The sequence below is a fragment of the Cydia splendana genome, chromosome 6 (assembly GCF_910591565.1).
Source record: "Cydia splendana chromosome 6, ilCydSple1.2, whole genome shotgun sequence".
In the NCBI taxonomy this organism is placed as follows: domain Eukaryota; kingdom Metazoa; phylum Arthropoda; class Insecta; order Lepidoptera; family Tortricidae; genus Cydia; species Cydia splendana.
In genome coordinates, this window is record NC_085965.1 from 14,616,885 (window position 1) to 14,643,135 (window position 26,251).

At 36.2% G+C, this 26,251-nt stretch overlaps 1 protein-coding gene across 2 annotated transcripts in view; it reads left to right on the forward strand.

The window, feature by feature from the left end:
* The first annotated feature begins 6,097 nt into the window (after window positions 1-6,097).
* Window positions 6,098-26,251, forward strand: part of LOC134791691 (protein eva-1-like) — a 117,919-nt gene continuing 97,765 nt past the window's right edge. The window contains exons 1-2 of one of the 2 annotated variants that reach the window (XM_063762794.1): window positions 6,098-6,614; window positions 10,598-10,817. In XM_063762794.1, the coding sequence (XP_063618864.1) occupies window positions 10,706-10,817 (112 nt within the window). In that variant the 5' untranslated portion in view covers window positions 6,098-6,614; window positions 10,598-10,705. The remainder of the gene's footprint in view (window positions 6,615-10,597; window positions 10,818-26,251) is intronic. The other variant, XM_063762792.1, reaches the window with a different exon arrangement.

Genomic DNA, 26,251 nt, shown 5'->3' on the forward strand with positions numbered 1-26,251 from the left:
GTTAAACACTACGAGATCTGAATAAAAGCGGCATATCTCGCCACCACCGATATAATTATAAAGGACTGGCTATTTATAAAATTATAAGTTCAAATACCCCTAGAAACCACAAAGTGAAACGAGACAAATTTGCTCGAAGGTTAACTGGAAGAGATCCCTTAAAGGGATAAGTTCACCTTTGTACTAATAACGAATCTTATTTTCCCTGTTTTGTTTTGATTTTTGGACAATAAAGTGTTTTACTACTACTACTACAAATAAATTGCCAATACAGTTATTTTATAATACAGCTACATATAGCTATATATTTTTGTTTTTGATTAAAATTAAATATTGCATGTCCGTGTGAAATAATATACAGTATGTGCATATCTAATTACATGTTATGCCTGTTCCGTTCATCAATTCAATTCCAATAAGGGTAATGAGTGTATAAATATGAAAACAACGTCAATATCCATACTTAATACTATAAATCGAAAGTGTGTATGTCTGTCTATCTGTTACCTCCCGAGGAAGGGCATATAAAGTTTATTCCAGAACTGACCCCTTGAAGTTTAATGTAAATCAATAAAAAGCAGATAAGATAAAACTAAGCTCCCCAAATTAACTTATTCCACGCCTCGTCTTAGAGCATTTAGTAACTGGAGACGTCATGGCTGTCATTTTTTGTACAAAACAGTCTGCCGATTTTTGCGGGGGAGAGGGGACGTCAAATGTATTGCTATTTCTACATGATTTGTACGTAACGTACAAATAGTCATGTCAATTCATACAAAAGTTTGCACAATTGTGCAAGTTTTTCGGCAGAGGGGTAGGCTCTTAAAGGCGACTCCAGTAATTAAATGCTCTAAGTTCCGCGCAGACGAAGTCGCGGGCAAAAGCTAGTAATCAAGTATGTCCGAAACAATCATAGATAATACAGCAGATGATAAAGTAGGTACTCCATAATATAAAAACCATTACATGATTGGGTGAGCTGTTAATTTCCGGTGACGCCAATGAAATGATTCATGCAAAACGGTTTAATACCATCGCTGTCATTTATGGATATATCCGGTGACATCCGACACATCCAGCGTGGATGTAAGTGCAAACACAATAAATGTGATTGCCTTTTAATTTGAAGATGGATTCAACTAGCCACCTTCCGCATTAGAATTTGTCATATGCATACTGTATGTGTACGTGTTGTTCGGGTTGCAGGAAATGTCAAACAAATTTATATAAATTACACATAGGTACTCTTACACATTGACATAGATTGAGCTAGCTTAAAGAATACAATTTTTATTAATAAGTATTTACCTACTTTGGATAACAATACCTAAAAGAGGCTCTAATGGTGCTCCCACATTGGCTGCTTAAATAACCTTATATGACGTGTGACTGGGAAAACATCACACACACACACACACACGCACACGCACACGCACACGCACACGCACACGCACACGCACGCACGCTCGCACGCACGCACGCACGTACGCAAGCACGCACGCACGCACGCACGCACACACACACACACACACACACACACACACACACACACACACACACACTATTAAGTCAAAGTCAAAAAGTATGATGTCATATTAAATATAATGATTTATACATACTGTCACATCGTTACTGAGATGTATATTCTACAGCGACAAAAACAAATGTTCGATAAAACCTTACGAAGAACTAACGGTAAGCGAAGATAAGTCACACATATATTGTTCGCCGTGTGATACTAATATGAAATTAAAAAAGTTTAACGTAGAGAAGCACGTTAGCACGTGAAAAGCCAAAGTCACCAATAAAAAATGGCCGTTCGAACGATTTTTATTTAGACGCGTTTCATCTGCTGAAATTAACGTTAAGTATATTTTCTAGGTTTTTTATATCACCGTTATAAAATGCATTGTAAATTAATATATTACATTATACCTACTATTTATATTAATTGTCCTTTATTTACTTTAATATATATTATTTCACAACTAAAAATTCCATAGAATCTAGAACCACGGTATGCTTCAAAAACTCCTAAGCCTTTAAAATAACTTCATACTTTTTGACTTTGACTTTAACTTCGAAAATTTCACATATTATGGCGGCTCCAAGGATTTTAGAACCACGGTATGCTACGAAAAGTCCTAAGCCTTAATTAATTATCGCTCGCTATAAGAGCAAAATTACGGTAATAATATTATCAAAGTTCCAATATCAAGGATAAAGTCAACTGTTGCATGTATAAACTTTCTAGCGATAAAGTCAAAGCACGCTCTAACCGGGAGCAAGCCACTTTCATCTAATTTCCTAGTTGCTTTGCCGAGGAAAATTCGTTTTAAGGTCCGCCCCAGTACTCGAGTTCGAGTGGTCTGCGTACCTGAGAGGGTATACTGTAATAAGCGTGACCGAGTCTAGAGAGTACAAATACATAAGTCAACTAGCTTTTGCCCGCGGCTTCGCACGCGCAGTAGAGTTTTTTTAATAATCTATGTACTTTAATGGTTTTAGATATTTTGAATGTAAACAAACCGTTTAAGATGATAATTATTTTAAAAACGATGTTTGTGTACTGTTCAATTATTAGAAGGTATTTGTAATCTTATAATTGTGTAGCTCAAAAAATTTACTTTAAGGGATTGAATTCTCAAAAGTCTGGATCACGTGTGGCTGTAAATCAGCGTGTATGTTACAACCGTCTATGCTATCTTCGTAATTAGCATTCCCCACCAGGGGCCATAGTTCACGTCGGCTACGTTATATTTTAATTTTGATCCCATTTTTGTAATTTTTGTAATTAGCGTCCCACAAAACCATGGAAATGATACCTATATTGATATATTTTGAAATTTCAACCCCATTGCACCCCCACCAGGGGGATGATTGTTCACTTCGGCTACGTTAATTTTAATTTTGATGCCATTTTTGCTATTAGCGGCTCAAAATACTATGAAATCGATACCCATATTGATATTTTGAGATATCAACCCTATTGGGAACTTTTCCCTCTCTTAGGGGTTCAATTTTCAAAAAACCAGAAACACGTGTTTACTCATTTATCTTTAGGAATACTCCTGTGAAATTTGGAATAAAATAGTCTAACTAATCCCACAAAACCATGGAAATGATACCCATATTGATATTTTGAAATTTCAACCCCATTGCACCCCCACCAGGGGATGATTGTTCACTTCGGCTACGTTAATTTTAATTTTGATGCCATTTTTGTTATTAGCGTCTCAAAATACCATGAAAACGATACCCATATTGATATTTTGAGATATCAACCCTATTGGGGACTTTTCCCCCTCTTAGGGGTTCAATTTTCAAAAAACCTGAAACACGTGTTTACTTATTTATCTTTAGGAATACTCCTGTGAAATTTGGAATAAAATAGTCTAACTTATCTTGTTTCCCCGTACAAACTTTGGACCCCCATTTCACTCCTTTAGGGGATGAATATTGAAAAATCCTTTCTTAGTGGACACCTAGACCTTATAAGGAATCTAGTTGCCAAATTTGAACTTTCTAGTCCCAGCGGTTTGGGCTGTGCGTTGATTTAAGTCAGTCAGTCAGTCAGTCATTCAGGTCTTTCACGTTTATATATTTAGATTATATATTTAAGAGAAGGTATTTGTAATCTTATAATTTTGTAGCTCAAAAAATTTACTTTAAGGGATTGCATTCTCAAAAGTCTGGATCACGTGTGGCTGTAAATCAGCGTGTATGTTACAACCGTCTACGCTATCTTCGTAATTAGCATCCCACCAGAGGCCATAGTTCACGTCGGCTACGTTATATTTTAATTTTGATCCCATTTTTGTAATTTTTGTAATTAGCGTCCCACAAAACCATGGAAATGATACCCATATTTATATTTTGAAATTTCAACCCCATTGCACCCCCACCAGGGGATGATTGTTCACTTCGGCTACGTTAATTTTAATTTTGATGCCATTTTTGTTATTAGCGTCTCAAAATACCATGAAAACGATACCCATATTGATATTTTGAGATATCAACCCTATTGGGGACTTTTCCCCCTCTTAGGGGTTCAATTTTCAAAAAACCTGAAATACGTGTTTACTTATTTATCTTTAGGAATACTCCTGTGAAATTTGGAATAAAATAGTCTAACTTATCTTGTTTCCCCGTACAAACTTTGGACCCCCATTTCACTCCTTTAGGGGATGAATATTGAAAAATCCTTTCTTAGTGGACACCTAGACCTTATAAGGAATCTAGTTGCCAAATTTGAACTTTCTAGTCCCAGCGGTTTGGGCTGTGCGTTGATTTGAGTCAGTCAGTCAGTCAGTCAGGTCTTTCACGTTTATATATTTAGAAGATAAGCCAATAACGCGTTTATGAATAACGCGATTAGTTTCTAAATGTCTAAAAATACACAAAATTATTTAGTGATGGAAACGTAAAGGGTTCCCAAGAACTGAATTCCGTTAAGTTAAGGTAGTAAAACTAAGGTTAGTAAAAGACAATAAATGAAATCAGATAAACAGTCAAGAACCGAATGAAGTGTCTCACGTTAATGCCACTCAAAAATAAAGGGTTCGTCATTGCGATTGACTGCCCGATTCGAACTTTAAGATACGTCGTTTAATAGATGTAGAAACGATATGGATTAGATGTGTCAGTGTCAAAAGTGGTGTTTGAAGAAACGTCACATCTGACACTGACATATCTAATCCATATCGTTTCTAGATCTATTAATTGAGGTGTCTTGAAGTTCGAATCGGGCCGTAACTCACTTGTGCGGTGTGCAAATTACCTAGCGGTTAGAATAACCGTCTCTAGAGTGCTCTGTAGCGTTCAGTGACGCTACTTCGATTTACAGCATAGCTTAAGATTAATTTATTCTGGAGGTAATGTCCTCCCAGAAATAAACAAAATGTATTCCCTATTCAATTTTATTTTAAGTAGGTAAATCTATGTAGAGACTTAGATAAATTTAGAGATCTTTTCCAAGAACTTCCAAATGAAACTCTGAAATGCCACAATCGAGTTTTGCCAGTAATTGTTTTATTTCGACAATAAGCACCGTTTACACGTTTAGGAGATTATGCAAAGTGGCGCCAACTCTGTATAGTAATTTAAATTAATCAAAGGAAGCGCGCGCCGAGGACTGGGACGATCGACCGCAGATGCGGCACAGCAAACACTAGAAAAACAGTATTATCACATTATTTGTAATATTATATTCTTTATATTACATGCGTAAATAAATGTTAATGTTTTTATAAAGCTAAGCAGAAATTGTTTATTTTATAATTATTTTAATTGTGCTAATAAATCAATGATAAAATCATAAATCATTAAATACTGTCTGTATTAAGTAATGATTTTGTAATAGACATCTATTAGAAATCTTTTAGACATCGCCAAGATACGATAACGATATGTTTAAGTTCTAACCTGTCAAACTTGACATATCCGCGATTCTGGAGATACTCTTGAACGATTTCCACAAGATATTACTTAGAGATCTAATTCACATCTAATAGATATCTAACACGATCTATCTTAAAAGTGACATTAGTTGCCAGAATTGCGCTGCAAAAGAGAACTAGTTGAAATCTAAACTATAACGTATCTAGAATGGATCTAGTACGTGTCGTCTCTTGTGAATATCTTGAAGTTCGAATACGGCAGTTAGTCAATTTAACCCAAAATAATGTATTGAATAAATACTCTATTTATTGTTAGTTTGTTACCCTACTGCTTATATTTCTTACTACAATCTTATACTTTTAAACGAGCAATTTATTTATATATATACATTTGGAGGATTTCGGAAACTGTTCGGGGGTGAAAAATCGATCTAGCTAGGTCTTACCTCTAGGAAAACGCACGTTTTTTGATTTTTTATGTTTTCCGACCAAAGCTTCTCCCAGATATTGGTAATACCTACTAATAATCATAGCATTTTTTTATTATAGGAAACAAAATATTGGATATAATGGTGTATAATATATGTAGTATTAAGATATTACCTATTCCTAGATTTCAATTACAGTGTTTTGTATGTATCCAATGTTTTATTGCCTTTTAAAGTCATATACCTACTTGTGTTATATAGCTAAACTCAGCTAGGATTTTAACTGTATCAATTTATCCATTTTAAAACCTCGGTGCACGTATCCTATACCGGTTAATACCATTTCAGCAATATTTCAGCGACAGTCCGCGTTATATGATAACCGTTCTGCGCAGAGAATCTGGCGAAAGCTCTGAAATACAGTCATCTGAATGGGCCAGTCGCCCGCCAACCGCCGACGCATCGGGACGCGTACGTGATTTCGACACCCATTCATTCGCGCGTGCAACATTCATAGTAACTTTACGAACCTCATTCAAACATGGAATACAAGTGCCGGTGATACTTATGTGCCAGTTAACATTAATAACCGTTAAGTGAGTTTTGAGTTTTAATTAAGATTCGAAATACAAAATATAGCAGCAGTATATCAGTGTTTGCGCGGTGTTGATTGTAAAGCGACTGATTATGTTTGGAGGTGTTAATTAGGGATGGACGCATTGGGTGTTTATATTTTAATAATTCAACTCGGATGGATGACACGGATTTGATTCGCACTGACAAGTGAGTGTTTTATTTTGTGTGCATTACAAATATAGTTCCTCTTTAAGTAATAAATTTGGCATTCACCTATTATTGTTTGTTGCATATAAAAATTGGTATGCTAAGTTTTTTTTTCAACTTAATTCATTTCTAAGCATTGTGGTATCGGTTGCAGACGTTATTACGAAATAAATTTCGGATTAGAGTTAGGTTTTAATTTGGACCCAAATTTAAAATAAAATTCATATTTTTTTTTATATGGTTTAGCCGAAAACTTGTACTTCCATAAAAGAAGTCCCGCTTCTCGGTGTTATTTATGTTTCACGAATAACCTTTATGATGACTGCTCAAGGGTACAGTTTATGATTTCGTCGGCGAAATTCAATGAATAATTTAGGTATCTCGCAAATCTGGAGCAAAACTTAAAGACGCTACATCTGGGTAACGTTGCGAATAATAATTTATCTGGAAGTGATAAATTATTAATTTATTATTAACACATTCATTGCCACTAAGTGCAACGGGTTACGCTCGTAGCGCGTAGCCACGGTTTCGCCGTATGTAGCGCGTAGTCGCTACGAACTGTGTACCCGACAGTCGCGTTCTTGGGCCTGAATGTGTTAATAAAATGAATACTTACATACCTATTTTCTAGAATTATTTACATGTCTATACCGTAAAATGGGGTGAGTAGGGTTCGCGGGGAGAGTTGGGTTATGAATGCGGAGAGAAGGGATGAAAGGGGGGTGAGGTGGGATTTTAAGGCTACTGCTACAAAAGTAATGTATTCCAATTTAAAATGGAGCTATAGTAATACTCATAATAAAAAAAAATCCATCCAACAATCTTCTAAAATCACCTTTGTATGAAAACCCCTCTCACCCCAAATACGAGGCATTGCGTGGTGAGGTGGGTTTTCCTCTTTATCGTCAAACTTATGAAATGGAACTACCCAAAATAAAATAAAAACTAAAATACAAACGTCCGGAACACTAATTATATACACCATTCAGTTTGCATATCTAAAAATAAAATGTTATCGAGGTTTGAATGTCAGTTTTGCACCTACTCACCCCATTTTACGGTATAATATTATTTCATTAGCCTAAACCTACGCTAAAACGTACACGCTTAGTGTAGGCGTAGCTCCAAATATTGACAGTTTATCTCCGCAGAAAAGGTCAAGTGTTAATGACACTAATTAGTACTTCCCGTCAAGTGGGATAACTTAAGAGGCAACAGGAGTGGTCATTTCTCCATACAAACGTACTCGACTGTTTCCTCCGTGGTTTTTGAAGCTAGGGTAATGGTTTTTTCAACACAGATTATTATTATTAATATCTGTGTCGGACTGTTTTGCTTTTTTTGATTTCGCAAAAACGGCCTAATTTACTAGGCCGCAAAGAGAAGCATGGTATTCAAAACTGACATCAATTAGCCTAAAAAGAGTAAATAGCAAAACAGTCCGACACAGATAATTTCATTACCATTTAGATCTCAAAGTTTCGTTACATTTAGTTAAGTTTTGGAGGAGGAAACAGTCAAGTACGAAACCTCGTCTTTAGAGATTTTTACGCCTTGTCCTTATCGCACTAGCCTTTTAACCTTAGCCGTATAACTTCTTCATGTTCTCCTCTTTAATATTAGCTGTTTTTTTACCAAAGCGAGTGCTGTTTGACCCAGAGGAGAAACTAAGCTTTATTGGGATTACTTAGTTAGATTTTATCACAATGTTTTCCTTTACCGTTAGAGCCACCGGTGAAAATGTATTTCGTAAGTGGATTCCAGGAAACCCGTTGGCACAAGCTACGTAAGAGCCAGGATTCAAAACTGTGATCGGCTTTGTCTTCGGGTGACCAATATTTACCATTAAATTCTTTTTTTTGTTTGGTTATTTCTGATCTCAGATTTCAACCTGTGTAAAACTACCGACTTTGATTATGTAAGTTTTAAAATATTTAGCAAACCAAATGTTGATATTTTTTTTTACAAAACAGTATTAATTTATTAAGAACGCTTCATTATCGCCTACATCATAATGTGCTAATCGAGGAGAGGTCAAGGCCAACGTTTTGCTTTAGGTACATGAAAGGCCGAAAGGTGACACTTGGGTAGCAATAACAGCTATAATTCTGTTGCGACGTTGATTACTGCTGCGCCATTGACGCGAGCCCTGTCGCTGTCAATTTTTGTGATAAAATGAGTGACGTTTTTAGCCGGATTACTGCCGCAATAAGCCACTGCAATAATTCCGCAACAGTACCTACTACACATCGGTAACTCGTGACCCTTGACAGTTTCTAACAGACTAGTGATGTGACAATGTTCTTCCTATATGAGTCGAGAAAAAGAAACCACTAAAAAAGGAATTAATTAAACTAATCTTTTAAGTGCTACCTAAATGCCACGAGTTACCGATGTGTAGTACCTACCTATGTAATATGGCTGCAGTTGCAATCCGGACATCTAACAGATCCAAACCCCGCATTTTACTTGCGTGTCAGCTTAACAACTATACTTATACACGGTGTTCACTAATAATTATATGTGGATATTCAATATATTCTTGGCCTTATTTTCATAATCATTTACAAGTCAACATGCATGCTCTTCTTTAATGCTGTGGTATTTAAATAGATTTCGTGCAAGCTAAGCTAGGTAGTAACGTAGCTGTAGTGTTTACGGAACTGAAATTTCATTTTGTGACTACATCTACGTATAAACCCAACAGCAAAATGCTAAAATAAAAATTACCAAAGCGTAAGACTAAGATTTACATCAGTCTATAAATTATTTCAATTTAAAAACCTCCACCCACCAGCGTCATTCTATCCCCAGGCGTAAAGGACAACTTGCTTGAGTGGAATTTCGGAATAAATGAAGGCAATTGGGGCGGGCCGCATTATATTTAATTTTTACCCTGTAAACTGTTTTATGTCTCAGAAATATGACTTTGAACCAGCACCCAAAATTACTGAATTCGTATTTGTTTGGTTTGGAACGGAAACGTTCTTAAAATTCTAATTATAGGCCCATTATGAGAAAGTCCGCTTTCAAACTTCCGGCCGTACTTTTAAAATTATATTGCTGAGATGCCTATCTTATCGTGGTTATAATTATTTTCCAATACAGGTACGGTTATTAGCAAAAGTTTTTAATTTAATTAACTAGAAAACTTCAAACAGCATTACGTGGGCCATACTGAAAGTTTCTGGATTCTGATACATGAGACGACTTATTTTCAGTATGCCCTAAGTATCAGCGATTAAGGTATTTGCCGTACCCAACAATTTATTTGTTTCTTTAAAATATAGAATCTAGAAAATCATTGGTCTGGATCTATTAATAATTAATATTATAATATGATGTCAACTTTTAGGCAAAGCCATCAACTTACTCTCAATTAATAATTTAGGTGTATTCAAGAGGCACAAAACATTTTCACCGTTGCTAGGTACCTAAGGTATGTTTATCAGTAAAACCCTTTTTTATCTGTTATTAGTAACAGGTACGTTACAATACCGGCAAAAGGGATAATAAACTTTGAAGCAATATTTATTGTTACAATATTTTATATGATGTAAAAAGTTGTAACGAGACTTTTCCATGTAAAGAGAATGCATTGACGCCATTAACTTATATTATTGCTTATCCTTGTACATTGAATAATTCAAACGGTACCCTTAAAAATCATTTGTTTATTACTAAAATGATGAGACTACTGCGATTAAAATAATATAATTTTCATCCCCATAAAGTTCTAAATCAGACGTAAGCTGATGGCAGACACGCATTTAGGTTCTTTCTGCCTTCTATTTTTTACGGAGTTTAATGCAATAAGCCCAGAAACCTGCGGTTTGCAGCCACAAATCATTCATAACACTCTATAGTTATTTTATCCTCAAACTACGTGTCCAGACTTCTACCAACCTTCTGAATAACCAAGCTTAATTTTTATATAGTTCAAGCAGTCAAGCACGTTCTAATCACCATTATATTTTGTTACAGATCAGTCGCCAATCAGTGCCATGTATTCAGCCTCGAATACTAGTTTTGTGCACCAGTGATGCAGTCAACATGCGGTTTAAGTGTATCTGTCAAACATGTGTGAATTGAATGGACCAGTCTAACGTGGCCGCAGACGTGCGGGCAGCAATGGCGCGGAAAACAGGCCTTCTCGTCCTACTGTGGATAGCAATTTTCCCATTGTACCGAGCGGATAATCTTGGTGAGTCTGTTCAAATTGAAACTGCCATCCCATCATTGTATTCACGACTGTAATACCTTGTATTATGGCTTATTTTTCTCTGATCAATAATGTAGATGTGGTAAACGGATTAACGTTCAATCTATTTCCTCACTTACGTTAAATATTTTGAGGGCGATGTTACGGAAAATAAGATAGCGAAGTATTTGTTAGGTTTTAACCATTTATTCTTATTCGCAATCAGTAGGTACCTATCACACCTATGTCTATCTGTTTTTCAATAAAAAAATATGATAGATTAGATTAGATTAGATATATTTATTTCTTAAAGAAAAAGACACAGTATTTTACACAAACGGATAAAACTAAGGCTTTCACTCAAAGATCGTCAACTTAACATTAACATTAAAAACAGATAATTAAAACATAAAAGAATATAAAATTAATAAATAAAACAATGTCACAAAAAAAAAGAAAATGTCAATGTAAGTATACTTAGCTAGGGCCAACCTAGATATTGTCGAAATGTCAAAACAAGAAAACCAAAACAAACTATATTTACAAAAAATACTAAGTTATAAATAGCTTAATCAGATTATCAAATGAAAAATAAAATAAAAATATATTAAATGTCAATGATCTTAATAGTCTTAAATAGCTAAAAATATTAATGGCAATGTCAGAATTCCTATAAAATTAAATGTCACAATAATAAAATAGGTATAAAATCAATATAAAATGATGACATATTATTCTTTAACAGAATATAGCGACTTTTCTATTAAAAGTTCTTTCAGTCCGTGTGCAAATTTGTCATTCGAGGATTCGTTTTTGAGGCTGTTGAATAATTGTTGTGTTAAATATCCGAGCCACATATTTTGACTAAGTTGTAGAATTTGTGAAGTTAAGGCGTGTAGAGTTAGAAGCTTGGCTCTACATGAGATCTGATAACTTTTTGGCAGTGCGAGCCATATGGTCTCGTCTTGGCAACATTGTAACTATATGAAAATGTTTTTGGCGAGATTTCACTTCTTTTTGTAAGTTGCTTATTACTTATGTTGCGTCCCCTCATTTAAATGATGGGGGTGATTTACTAAAAATCAAATGTGAAATTCTTCTAGAAATTTCAAACGATAGTGAATAAATTGACATCAAAATTACTTAAGTCAGTATAAATGTATAATGTTATAAGTGTTATAACACTCAACTAGATGTTTCGTATTTTAAATAACTTATTAGTGGACGACGTCTTCTCCATGCAATTGTAGTTCCCATTTTCCTCCCTGGATATTGAAATTATGGAAAATGTTTTTTCGAACTGTCATTTAAATGTCAGGTACTTATATAAAAACAAGAATTAGAACTCTTGCTAATTTTGATTATTTAAGTTTTTGCATAAAATTTTGTTTTGATTTGTTATCGATGCACTGTGTCGTGTTCTACCCTCGATTTTTTTATTACAAAATCACATTGCGATACCTACATTGATAAACTTCCTCCACATCCTACGCGTATGTGATTGCCAAAATTACTTTCGACGATGTTCTTGTAAATAAATTGTCAGCGGTGAAATACACGCGCCATCACTCGGTGAACTGAAAATTAAATGTGTCAACAGGCATCGTCAGAACTGAAACCAGTTCGGTGGATGTATCTAGGAGGAGATGTGTTGCAATAAGGAAGAAAAACGAGTATGTATTTATTTTTATAACAGAGTTTGAATTGCTAAAGAGAAATAATTAAAATAGACTTTAGAACTCTCTCTGAATCTTTAGGTCGTAAAAGAAAAGTAAACAAATAATTTGTAAATTTTCGGGTAGTTAGCATTTATTGGTTAACCAACCAAATACAAAACCGCCTGGATCTGCCACTGAACGACCTGACTTTAACCTACATTATTTGATCATGTAATGTTTTCATCTACCCTCACCTGGCTTCAGGAGTTATTTGAGGGTAGATTTTGTTTGCTTTTATTTAAATACCTAAAGATACAGACTATAGGCTCTGCTCGCGATTACTTTCGCGTAAACTTGGAATAGTTGTGTCACTACACTCACTACCTCTTCTATTGCCACTGAAGAGTGAATGCAAACTTAGCAAGGATAGAAGGATAGAATTTAGAAGTTTGACGGTTGTTGATATACTATGCAATAATATGCAATTTATTAAGAGTTCCTAAGCTGTATACTACTGTAGCTACTAGTAAATTAACTTTTCCCGGCAATATTCATCGAGAAAAAAAAGTTAATCACAATAGCGGGTGGTTAAATAAAAGTTAGTCCAGAAAATAATTATGTATCTACCGAACAAAAACAGACAAAAACTAAAACTAACATGCTATTATAATACTTATTGATAAAACTATATATTTCAAACTGGCATGACCAGCAGGAAATCGAAATTTCGTTATGTACCTCTCTGTTACACTTACGTAGAGAGGCAGATATATATCTAAGTAATTGTCAGGTAGGTATACAAATTTCTTTCTTATTTCCCAAGCAAACTGGCATTAGCTAGCGACGTCTCTAGAATAAACATAGCGTTATTTGCGTCAACTGAGAACCTAGTGACAATATAACACTTTGTCGGGATCTACAGTCCATTTAAACCGATATCGACCTTTAAACATACTTTATGTAGTTGAAGGGATATGGTTATTTTTACAGTTTTCCTTGTTCACTTTTACAGCTTTACCCTCCAAAGATCAAAGTGATTTCTTAGGGTACGTTTTTAAAAACAGTAAGAAAGACACACGACGTATAGGCCAGTCAAATTAGAAAAAAAAGCGATTTGGGGAATTAATTCCCAGCAAGCTGGAAATCATTTTAATACCTTCATTTGGTCCTAAAAGCGTATAATCGGAGTTTGCTCCATCCCAGGAGGTGTGTGGCCTAGTAACCATGCGAGTTCTTTCACACCTAAAATACCTAGTACCTAAATATAACTTGGTCTTTAATTCTTGTTATGTACATTAATTAAGTTTGTACTTATTCAACAGAAATGTATGCTAACGACATAATTTGTATATTATTATTATTATCATTCATTATTTCTAAATATAGATCTCATTTAATTGAAATAATTCTCAAAGGTACATCACTGAACTCAGGGTTACTTCAGAATCTCAACATCGATCATTAAAATCAGATAAACAGTTCAAAACTGGTGTGTTCGAAATCATAAGGATCCGAGAGTCATTGAACAGTACTAAGATTTATCTACAATTTGTTATAGTTATGATTTTATTTCATCCTTTTTGAAGTCGGTTTGCTTTTTTTTGTAAAAAGTTTTTATTGTATGGGATTTTCAACAGCAGCGCGCCAATCGGGACGTTTTGGAAACACAAAATCCCATGCAAAATGACACTTAACGCAAACGCGTACGTTGCGTCACGCTATCGAATTAAATTTACACTGCTGATCTAATAAAACCCTAAAACGAGCAATGCAAAAAGGTTCAAAGAACTCTAGTAAAGTTCTAAATTGGTATTGAATATCTTTCACTGTGCTCCTGAGAGCAAGGAACGATTTTACCCTCACAATTCAGCGAACTAAAAACGTTCCGTGGGGTGAGGCAGCCTAATACAAAAATCATGTTACCTTTCGTGCAACGAAAAATCTGTTGCTGATCGAGTTCTCGGGTTTTTCCAAATCCCACGTCCATGTAGGTAAGTACGTGCCACACACCGTAGTCCGGCAGTTCATAGACTATTTATATTTGATGTTTCCCAAGAGACCTTATATAGTGGGCATCTATGCGGTCAAGAACTGGCCCTGTATCGCTCACAAGCGTTGTGTTAGGTGATTGAGTAGGTATAAAAGGCTTCTTTGATTGCATATACTTGTCATGGATTTATATGTCTCACTTATGCTGGTCGCCTGAGGCCGCAGCAGCAGCACAATTTGATACGAAAAGGCTAGAACACTCTGAAATCGCGCACGTGACGAGTTCGTATAATCTCTAGGCTCAGCTTATACAAAACCCGACTCTGACATTTCAAGGATGAACTATGGGTGGACGGACAGTAGTTAGTACTTGTATATAAGGAACTAGTTTTTTCCTGACTAGTTACATAGTACAGTCCCGTACTTATTAAAATATACCTAAGTATACCTTATCTAATTTTGGTAAAATTATTTCTGAAAGATGAACATTGTTTTAATTCTTTTTAAATAATGCACGAACCCTTGGGACATTCGTTAAATAATGTCGAAAGTAGCGTCTAACAAGAAGGAAAACTTTACACGGAGCTTACCTATAAGTATGTTTTGGACTTTTCTTATAAGAATGCTTTTTGTTATGTTTATATTTGACTGTTATATACCTAATCAAGCGAATTTTAATATAATAAAAGGGCTCATGAATCACTCATCATTTTATGCAGATGAAGTCATGGACAGACGAAGCTTAGTATCATTACGAAGCGAAGTATTTCATATAATTAGTTTGCCAGTTAACAGTTAACATGCCCAGCATATTGTCACCTACTAGTTTGGTTTCATTCTCCATTACGATGGAGAACCTAATGGGAACCTATTGTTCGTATTTCTGTGTGCAATCGTTAATGGATACATCGTGTACGCCCAATGAAGCTTATGGAACTCTCACCCGGGCAATCAACCAATTCGTATTTGTATAAATATCGCAATCGGCTCTAATTATCTAATAAATATAGCCCTGAACGTGCTTGCTAATGCGAAGTACCTTCTCTTGGATTTTGGTCGGTTTGAGGAGTTACGGTTAGATAAGTTGTTTGCGGAAGTATTCGGATAGCTTGCAATTGCATAGCTCAAAAATACAGGAAGGACATTATATATATATATATATATATTGCGACAGGTTCATCGGGCAGAAATAATATAAAAAAATCTAAATCTGCAGACCAATTCCAACATACACTGACATCAGAATGATATCAGAATCACGTTATTTACTAGTGTCCGACCGAAACATGTTTATTTGCCGAAACCGAAACCGAAACCGAATGTTCGGCTTTGGCTCTAGTTTCGGCCGAAACCGAAACCGAAACCGAAACTTTTGTAGACTTGTTAAAATCGTTGAAAAAATGTCATAAAACCGCTTTTACACACATATTATGGGGCTGTCAACACCCAATGTCCTTGAAATAGATGTTACTTAAGCAGTTTTTTAAGAAAATTACTAGAGTTAGACCAAGATAATTCTGCAACGATTTTGATAACACATGCAGTGCAAGTGTTACTTTAAACGTCAAAACTTCTATGAAATTATGACGTAGGTATAAATAACATTTGCACTAGTAGCACTGCGTATGCTATCAAAATCATTGCAGAATTTTCTTGGTCTAACTCTATTCATTCACCAGTCTAGCTAACATGTAGATACAGGGTCAACCAAAAAATCAACCAAAAACGCGAGCGCAGCGAGCGCGATATTTTTTGTTAACAATATCGCAAGGCCGGGTACCGATCTACACCTGGGCCTAAAAGTCCGAAGTGCCCCAGTAAGGCGAACTTTCATGCGGAGTAAAGCCGTGCTTCAGGCTTCAGGATAAGTAGTTAAGCACAGACTCCAACCAATGTCCATTGTATTAAAAAGCGATACCGCAGGCCGAGCATGGCGCAGCGAGGCCAAAGGCTAAGCTGAGGACATGTGGAACACAAACCAATGGTAAATTGAGGTAAAAAGTGAGGCTAAGGTCGAGCATTCGTATGAAAAACTGTACTGGAGACACTTTTAAGGGTTTTTTCTTCGTTTTAATCAATAGTCAGCTGTTTAGCTTCGCAAAATATTACAATAGTTAATATTTTGCGAAGCTAAACAGCTGACTATCTGAAAAATCAACTTTGCGGCCCTAGTTGAGCGTAGCCTTTAGTCTCGCTTAAAATTTGCCATTAGAGGTAGATAGAAAAATGACTAAATAAGAGCGAAAAAGACATCGTTCGACTCGGGCCGAGCTGATACCCGGCCAACGACTACGTGCGACAGTGCTATCTCATTCACTCCGATACAATTAGACTGTGCGCGTTATAGGTATTGACAGCCTCTTAAGACTGCGTCGACCGTCCAGTGGCGCTCTCATTAGTGGAATTGTGTTTTATAATAAACCAATTAATTTTTGTACCTATACATGAATCAGTATGTGTAGATATGTATTAATATTGTTGTCCTACTTATTCCCCAACTTTTGGTCTTCGTCCGAAGTACCATTTCGTAAGTTTCGGCCCGGCCGAAAGGTTCGGCCGTTTTTTGGCCGAAACCGAAACTACAGCCGAACCATGATTTTTTGGCCGAAACTGGCCGAAACCGAAACCGAAACCGAACCTTCGGTCGGACACTATTATTTACCTAGTTATCGTGCGTTTCGCCCGCGCCAATACATGTACGGATAAGTGCACGCGAGCGAAATGCACGGTAACTAATAAATAACCTGATTCAATTATCCTTCAGATATCAATGTACGTTTGAATTGGCCTGATGATCATGTAAACCTCAGAGATACATCGTCATTGCCAAAACTGAAGGCCTTATGAGAAAGAAAACATGATTTGTGACCTTCCATTGTAAAACATTCGTTGTATTAGATAGTGAGAATTTTGTACATTATGTACCTATTTAGTAGTAACGCGGGCTGCGGTGTAGCGGGAGTCGTCCTCTATACATACAAACAGCACCCTCCTAACATAGGTGGACCTTGTTGCCAAAGGCATAAGGTCCACCGATGTACAGTTAACAGTGTGGGCGATGTTACAACGCCGGGAGTCTGTGATATACCGTCATGTCACGATCTGCCACCTGCGACTTGCATAGTGCACATAGAAAGAGCGGCTAAGAGGCGGTGTTTCTATTTATTAAATCCTTTTGTGCTAGAAATGTTGGTTAAACTTGGCTTTCCTTTAGCACCTAAAATGTCATGATGGAATATACTACGACGGATTATCTTTCTTCCATTTAAGTAATAATTTTGTAGTTTTGGACCTGTTTGATGGATGCCTATACATAAATTGTTAACTCTGGTTCTTACTATCTAGTTTGTTTCTCAGTTTAATTTTGACCTTTATTCGGGTCTGTACGTATCGTGAAAGTCCGTATTCTTCATCCTGATCATGTTCCTTCAATCTTCTAAAAAAATAACGAAATACGTAAATTTGAACAAGCAAGCGGTGTCTTGAGAGTTGGGAGGCATTGGCGACCATTCGTGCCGAAAGAATGGTATTGTATTGAATGTTGTTCCGGAGTCTCTTGGGACATATTCACGAAGCTTTAATGTCGTGATGTGCCCGATTTAGTGACGTCTATATGTCCTCAGTTTTCTATCCTATGATAAATGTATAATTGTGTGTACCTACGTATATCTTGGATGTGTCATTGTTTTGGTTTTGACAATACTAACTAATATTTTATAGGTAGGTACTCATTATTTTCAAATAATACAGATTTTGTACATTTAAATCTCGCTTATAAAGCGACCTTTTTCTAGCTTAATGACGTCTACATTTCTAAGTACTTAATATTAGTGAGACGTATGGTGCATTATAATGTTAGAAATGGGTTTTTTAGTTATGGGTGCCTTTGTAATGCTTTGCTTTGATTTATAGTATGCAGGCGGCATTCCAATCGCACAGGCGAGTCTAGGTGTCTAGAAAACCAGTAAGTGCGTTATTCGTATAAGTATAGCCGTCACGGATCTTGAGGTCACGCTTCACTGATTCGCTCGAGAACTGGACTCGTTTACGTACGCGTAAGCAATGAGAATATATGGCGGCCAGGTTAGTAGGAAGTTTCTGATTGAGGAAGCCGATTTTCAACACGCGATAGTGACGTGCAATATTTTACATTGCGATATACCGTAAAATGGGGTGAGTAGGGATTGCGAGGAGAGTCGGGTTATGAATGGGGAGAGAAGGGTGACAGGGGGGTGAGATGGTTTTTAAAGGCTACTGCTACCTAAAAAATGTATAACAAATGGAGCTATAGTAATATTCACAATAATAAAAATCGATTCAACGTTTCAAAATCACCTTTTGTATGAAATCCCATCTCACCCCAACTACGAGGGACTACGGAGTGAGGAGGGATTTTGTGTTTATCGTTAAAGTTATGAAATGGAACTACCTAATATCATAAAAAAACTAAAATACAAACGGCCGGAACATTTATTAATAAAATTAAGTTTGCATGAAACGTAAAAATAAAATGTTATCGAGGTTTGAATGTCAGTTTTGTCCCTACTCCCCCCATGTTACGGTAATAAACCATTTAAACCGCTTTCATGCGGTTACAATGTTAATTGATAACAATGTTTAGTCATGCAGCATTGTATTTTGTTTATGGTTAGGTGTGGTCGTCGACAAGTTTATAACAGTTTGGTCAAATTAAAATAAAATTGTAGTATTTAGGACGCGGTATGCTTCCGTGGATTTTGTCACTTTCTATCGAGTGAACGAACAGTATGTCATCGGGTAAACTTCAACTTGCGATACCTAACCTATACCTATTACAAAACTTAACTCGATATGACCTGTACGGTTACCATCAGTTTGTCACTGACATAAACGCCGTCGAGAACGTAATTTACTTTCTATACATCTCGCTCGCACTCGCATATTAGTGCAAACGGGATGTATAGAAAGTAAATTACGTTCTCGACGGCGTTTACGTCAGTGACAAAGTGATGGTAACCGTACTGATGTACAATCGAATCGAAAAAAACCACAAAGTAGTGAATAGCCTTAACCGGAAAATTATCCTTATCAGTAAATATTGTTTGTTACTTTCAATTGTTTGTCCATATTTTTCACACAGCTTCCGCTTCATTCAGACTAAAAGCAAATAAAAATGTTTTTTCCAAATAAACAAAAAGTATCATTAAATCGTTGACAGCGGCAAGACAAAATACTATTGTCAATTTTTCTCGCCCCCGTCTCACCCTGTCACTGGCAGGCCTTTCTTGTCGTTTTCGTTAAATCTGTCCGCTACAGTTTTTTCGGTCCCCTTGTTTACAAACGTGTTAATGTTGTTTTAGCTTAATACTTAAGACCGGGCTAAAAATGTTCATAAAAAAGGCAAAAAAACAAGTAAACAAGTGAAGCGATAGACCCTAGAAAAAAAACAGATTATGATTATACATAATACATATTAAGTAAGTATATGGAGTAGAACCTAACTTCCACTAAGGGCCACTTGCATCATTCACTAACCCGGGGTTAACCGATTAAACCTGGAGTTACCATGGTTACCAGTATAATATGACACTGGGTTAACGGTTTAACCAGTTAACCCCGGGTTAGTGGGATGGCGCTTAAGACTACTAAGACAGAAGATTCTTTTGGCATTTCGCTGGTCAAAATCCATCAAGCCGTTTGGGTCGCAGAGCGTGTCATTGAAATAGTCAACTATACAAATCCCCAATCTTGAAGAACGTTAGGATTAGTGTAGAGGTCTTCGTGAATCTGGTAAATGTTAAAACAGGCCACATTATTACATAATCATTACTAGCGACCTGCTCTGGCTTCGCACGGGTTACACAAAACCTTAACAAAATATACACCTAAACCCAGTGGCGTAGGTAGCTAGGCGTGGGCGAAGTGGGCTGTCGCCCACGGCCTTGCGCGAGGCCCCTTCGATCGGGCACATTGAAAGAAAAGGGTCTCGCAGATGCGACTTCGCCCACGGCTTGATTAGTTCACGCTACGCCACTGCCTACACCTTCTACACTCTATTGAAAGGTGAAAACCGCGTGAAAATCTGTTCAGCAGTTTTCGAATTTATTGCGAACATACGTACACACAAACAGACAGACGCGGCGGGGGACTTTATTTTATAAGGTGTAGTGATTATGTATGCAAGAGTACTCATATACCTGTTAATTGACGGAGGCCTTTATGAGAAAGCCGATTCGTTGAATCGAAATATATAATTCAAATAGTGTTCTTAAGTTTTAATTATGAGAAGGTGATTGTTAAACTGTATTTCTTTAATCATTCTTCTAGACAGCTATAAAGGCGTCTTATTTTTGCGCACTTGTAGCTAAAACCCTTTCACAAATGAAAACAACTAAAAACTGAAAGTAGGCCTATGCCCAGTAGTGGGGTGTACGTATAGGTGTATACATGTATAGGCATAGTGATTTTAGCGATGATTGTTCATATTTTGTACCGGCCATTTTTAATCATTGCTATTAGTAAAAACTACTTCAGCGACTGAAGTAAGTTTTATATCTGATGTTAAACACAAAGTTGTAAGTTTTCTTGGAACCTAACACGCTACTCGTCAGAATATAAACTTACTTAACTCCCAACCTAAGTGTACCATAAAGCTTTGAGCAGGGTGTGATTGAACCAAAGTTTTCCACTAACCCGGTCGTAGGTACAAACAATACCTCTGGTCTCACTTTGAACAAACATCTAAAGTCACCCTAACGAACTTCGTAGTGCTAACGTGTGGTATCTGAGTTGCTTAGTTGGCAATATTTTGTATGTAATTTTGATCTTTCTGAATCTAGTTTATTAATTGTACCTACGGTTAAACAGGCAATATTTGCAAATCAGCTATATGTAGCTAAATTATGTAATTTTGTTATCATTCGCGCTTGCATTTCGCTAGTACATATATGTATTGACCTGTTATATGATATGGTACTTGTTCGTAATGAAATACGCGTACGCGGCGAGTGAAATGCACGGATGGCTCATTCTGACAACAATTTGTTATGGTTTTGATCTTATTTTGGTACGACCTTGATGATCGCCTTCTCACTCACGAGTTTTATTTCATTCGTTCGCACCAATTATTGTTATGTTATGTGTATTAACAAATTGTTATGTCAGAATGAGCCACCCGTGCATTTCACCCGCCGCGTACGCGTATTTCATGACGAACAAGTACCATATTAATTATTAGCATGAGAGATCTTCAAGGTCATATCAAAACAAGATCAAAATAGTAACAAATCAGAGAGAGTATTCAATCAGAATCTGGTTTCGGGCGAATGATAAGACATAATTTAATGGTTAATATCGTAGCTTTCGTTAACACGCATTACGTAGTCGAATATGTCGTTTTATAATCACTAGCTTCTGCCTGCGATTTCGTCTGCGAGGAATGATGATGATGATGATTATTATTGATAAAAACAATCATATGTCCTTTCCAGTTTCTCAAACTATCTCCATACATCTTAATTGGTTCTGCTGTTTAGGCGTGAAGAGGTACTAACAGAAAGACAGAGTAACTTTCGCATGTATAATATCTGTAGGGATTTAGAATGTGCCAAAGTCAAAGGTGCAATGAAAACTAGAATATGTACACTCACCATCTAATATTAACACATAAAACTAGTTTGCATGGTGCCGCATTTGAATCCAATATACATGCAAACAGCAAATCATAAGGCAGATCGTTCTCACGACTTAGTTGACTGACAAGAGGTACCTAGTGATTTGTATTCTGATGGTGTACACACGTTACTGTTGAATCTCTACAGTTCACTCCCTTAGTTAAAGGCGATTGCTGTTACAAACAGCCTGTGTGATTAAGGTTGGTTGTTTGGAATGAAAATTTTAATGTATTATTATTTATTATTATTTTTTATTTATTTTTTTATTTTATTTGATACACTAGCAGCTCTTAGAGCTGATGCGTGTATATCGAAGCACATGTATTTTATTTTGCACTTTTTAAAGTTCTAAAATGTGTATCCAGTCTATTTTTAAAAGTGTTGACCGACGGTGCACTAACAACAGTTTCTGGTAGAGAGTTCCACACATTTACCACACGATTCGGCAAGAAGTGTTTTCTAGGGTTACTAGCACACGGAGGTTTGACAAGTTTTTTAGAGTGTCCTCTCAACCTTACATTCTGACTCGATGTGTATAGGTCTTTAATATTTGGAACATTGTAGTGACCGGACAAGATTTTGTAAGTCTCAATAAGATCGCCTCGCTTCCTTCTGTCCTCCAATGTTGTAAGACCTAATTCTTGAAGCCGTTCTTCATATGGTATGTCTTTCAATGAAGCAACCATTTTAGTTGCTCTTCGCTGAACTTTTTCCAGTAATGTGATATCCTTTTTAAAGTAGGGGGACCATATCTGAAAAGCATACTCAAGTAAAGGACGAAGATATGACTTGTATATTCTAATAAATAGTTCCTTAGTAATAACATGGAATGCTTTCCGGATCATATACAGCATAGAATTTGCTCTCTTGGTGATTTTGGTGATATGTGTGTCCCATTTCAAGTTATGTGAAACAGTGATGCCCAGGTCTCTTTGACTAGCTACAGCTTGTAGGGGAACAGAGTCAATGTGGTAATTTAGTTTAGGGTTTGTTTTCCCTATGTGTAGAACTGTGCACTTGTCAGCATTTAGTGATATGAGCCAGTCTTTAGTCCACTGAATTATGCGATCTAAATCACTTTGGATAATATTATGAGTTACTAATGGATTACCCATAACTTTGGTATCATCAGCAAATATTGACAGTTCCGAATGTACTACACTCTTCAGATCTGTTATAAATATGCCAAACAGGATTGGTCCAAGGACTGATCCCTGAGGAACACCACTATAGACGTTGTGTGCATTCGATAGAGTTTTCCCTACTCTTACTTTAAATATCCTGTGGGTTAGAAAGTCCGATATCCATTCAAGGAGCTGACCACGAATTCCAAAGTGCTCCAATTTAGCAATAAGCCTTCGAATAGGTACACGATCAAATGCCTTTTCGTAGTCTAGGTATATGACGTCCGTAGGCTGACGATTGTCCCAGTCACGTGTCCACTTCTCAAGACACACAAGAAGATTCGTCACTGTGGATCTTTTCGGTATGAAGCCATGCTGCTCATTGATAATTACATTCTCCCTACTTATGAAATTTCGCAATTCAGTGACTATAATTTTTTCCATAGTTTTGCAGACTATACTTGTGAGGCTGATTGGACGATAGTTAGCAGCAACAAACTTATCACCTTTTTTATATATGGGAGTGATATGTGCTTCCTTCCAGTCTCGAGGTAGGGTTCCATTCTTGAGGGATAAATTCATTATAAAAGCCAGGTCATGGACAAGCACGCTACTGCACTTTTTAAGAAAAACAGAGGGAAGAGTATCCGGGCCAGTATGCTGTATTTGTCATCATCACTATAGCTTAATCATTGTCATTTTATCATATAATTATTACTATAGCTTCCCTATAACATATATTATTTAATTTTACAGCGCATTGGCGTTTGCTGTAATGCTGGAAAATTATCCCTGAATAAATATCAAATATCAAATATTTGTACGTTCTTCGTCATTTCAATTGTCAATGCCGTAGGGCCACAATGTAAAGAGATTTTGGAAATCTATTGTGCATGTGTATATGTAATAATCATCACAAGAATATTAACCGATGTGGTCAGACAATAGCTCGTTAATAGATAGATTAATTATATTACATCAATTAATTACTATTAATTAATATGAATTAACGAGCTATTGGGCTTGTTCGATCACATATCATATTGGTTATGTTATAAATGAAACGTGCGGGGGCGACCGAAAGTCCGAGGTTTATTCGTAAGTACTTAGGTACCTTAAAGTCCTTAAACTTCTAGATGACTTTTCAAGTTTATATTTAAATCGAGGGTAAAGAAATGTTTTACTAACAGAAAGATTTTGTGTAGGTATCTAAATCATGAAGTGTAGAAAAGAAGAAAGACTGTCTAAAATTGGAAAAAGTGAACTCAAGCTTCAAATTATTGGCTTAAGGATTCTAAAGGATCTAATACCCAGTGGCATATACCTAGGCCTAATCAAGATGAGTTTTGTAAGTGTGAGAAGTGGTCACAGTCTGAAGCCGACCACTGACTAACAGGCCGCCGGACGTATAGAGGATCTCGGAAACGGCTCTAACGATATCGATAAAATTTGCTATATGGGGGTTTTCAGGGGCAAAAAATCGATCTAGCTAGGTTTTATCTCTGGGAAAACGAGCATTTTGAGTTTTTATATGTTATCCGAGCAAAGCTCGGTTTTCCAGATATTAACCCTCTGCAACTGTGGTGACTTTTTTAGAGAGATTCTACTGATGTGGTGTCTATCAGACCTCATTTTCGATAATTCATTAAAAATAAACTAATGGCAAAATGGTAACTATTGTTTTATATAACAATCAATCCATTTATAATTTAATAAATACAATTGTAAAATACGTTTAAAATAAAATACATAAGAAATATATTATACATTTTAATGAGATCACAGTTTCTTACAATTTGTACTTAGGCTAACAAAAAAAAATTAAAAAAAAACTTAACAATCAACAACTTCAAGTAACTTCATTAATTTTCCTTCTTTTGAACATTATATTTATACTTAAAAAAAAAATAGGGAAAATCTAAAGACAGAATAAGGCACTAATCAGTCCTGAAGTTGGTACTTATTTTAAAGGATTTTCGTCGATCAACTATGTAAAATATAATTATTTATGTGGTGAGGTCTCTCAGACACTATAGAAACATTACTATTTTTGTGAGGTGACGTCTGATAGACCCAGGACTTATTGCTGTGCTCCCGTCTGTGGGACACCCGCAGCTCATATCTCCCGATGCATGCAACACATTGCCGCTCGGGCATCACTGTCCGATGCCGCGAGTCGTTTGAGGAAGGTAATAAGCGAGACAGAACTATATCGAGCCGTACGCCGACATAGCAACAAAAAAAATATTTGGCGGTATAGACCGCACATCAGTCGCAGAGGGTTAAGATATTGTATTCCGTCGCTGCTTCTGTCAAATGCATCAGACCTGTGTAAACAGGTCATTAACTTTTGGTAGCGGGCGTGTTACTGTTTCTTAACCATTTTTAAATTTAACAACCGCAGCACAATGTTAAAGACGTTTACGTACTAAAATAAGCTATTAATTGAAAATATTTTATTTATTTATTTATTTATGAATTTAGAAATTTAATTCAGGCAACAAGGTCCATATTACAAATACCTTACAGACTAACATACATATGTATTTTATAAACTTAAAACTAAACACTATTTAGTCGACAAAACGGCGTTGCTCCGTTGCGTTGTTAATTGAAGATATGTCTGCAGCTGTGTCTTTTATGTTTTTCAACGAAATGGCAATAAATCAGTCGTTCGGGGCCGTTTTCTAGTATTGACCATGTAAGACGTAGGGGAATATTTTAGTACAATTTAAAAGAGGTAGCGATTTATCGAGCATTAGAATTTAAATACAATTAGGGCCACTTGCACCATCGCACTAACCCGGGGCTAAACCGTTAACCCAGTGTCAAATTGTAGGTAGGTACTGGTAACCATGGTAACTCCAGGTTTAACCGGTTAACCCGGGGTTATTGAATGGTGCAAGTGGCCCTTAGAGATTCAGATACAAAGTTAACTAAGCGTGAGAGTGTTGATAAGCGTACCTAGCAAATTTTTGTAGGTTCCTAAGTAATGATGGTTTTGATATGTAAGT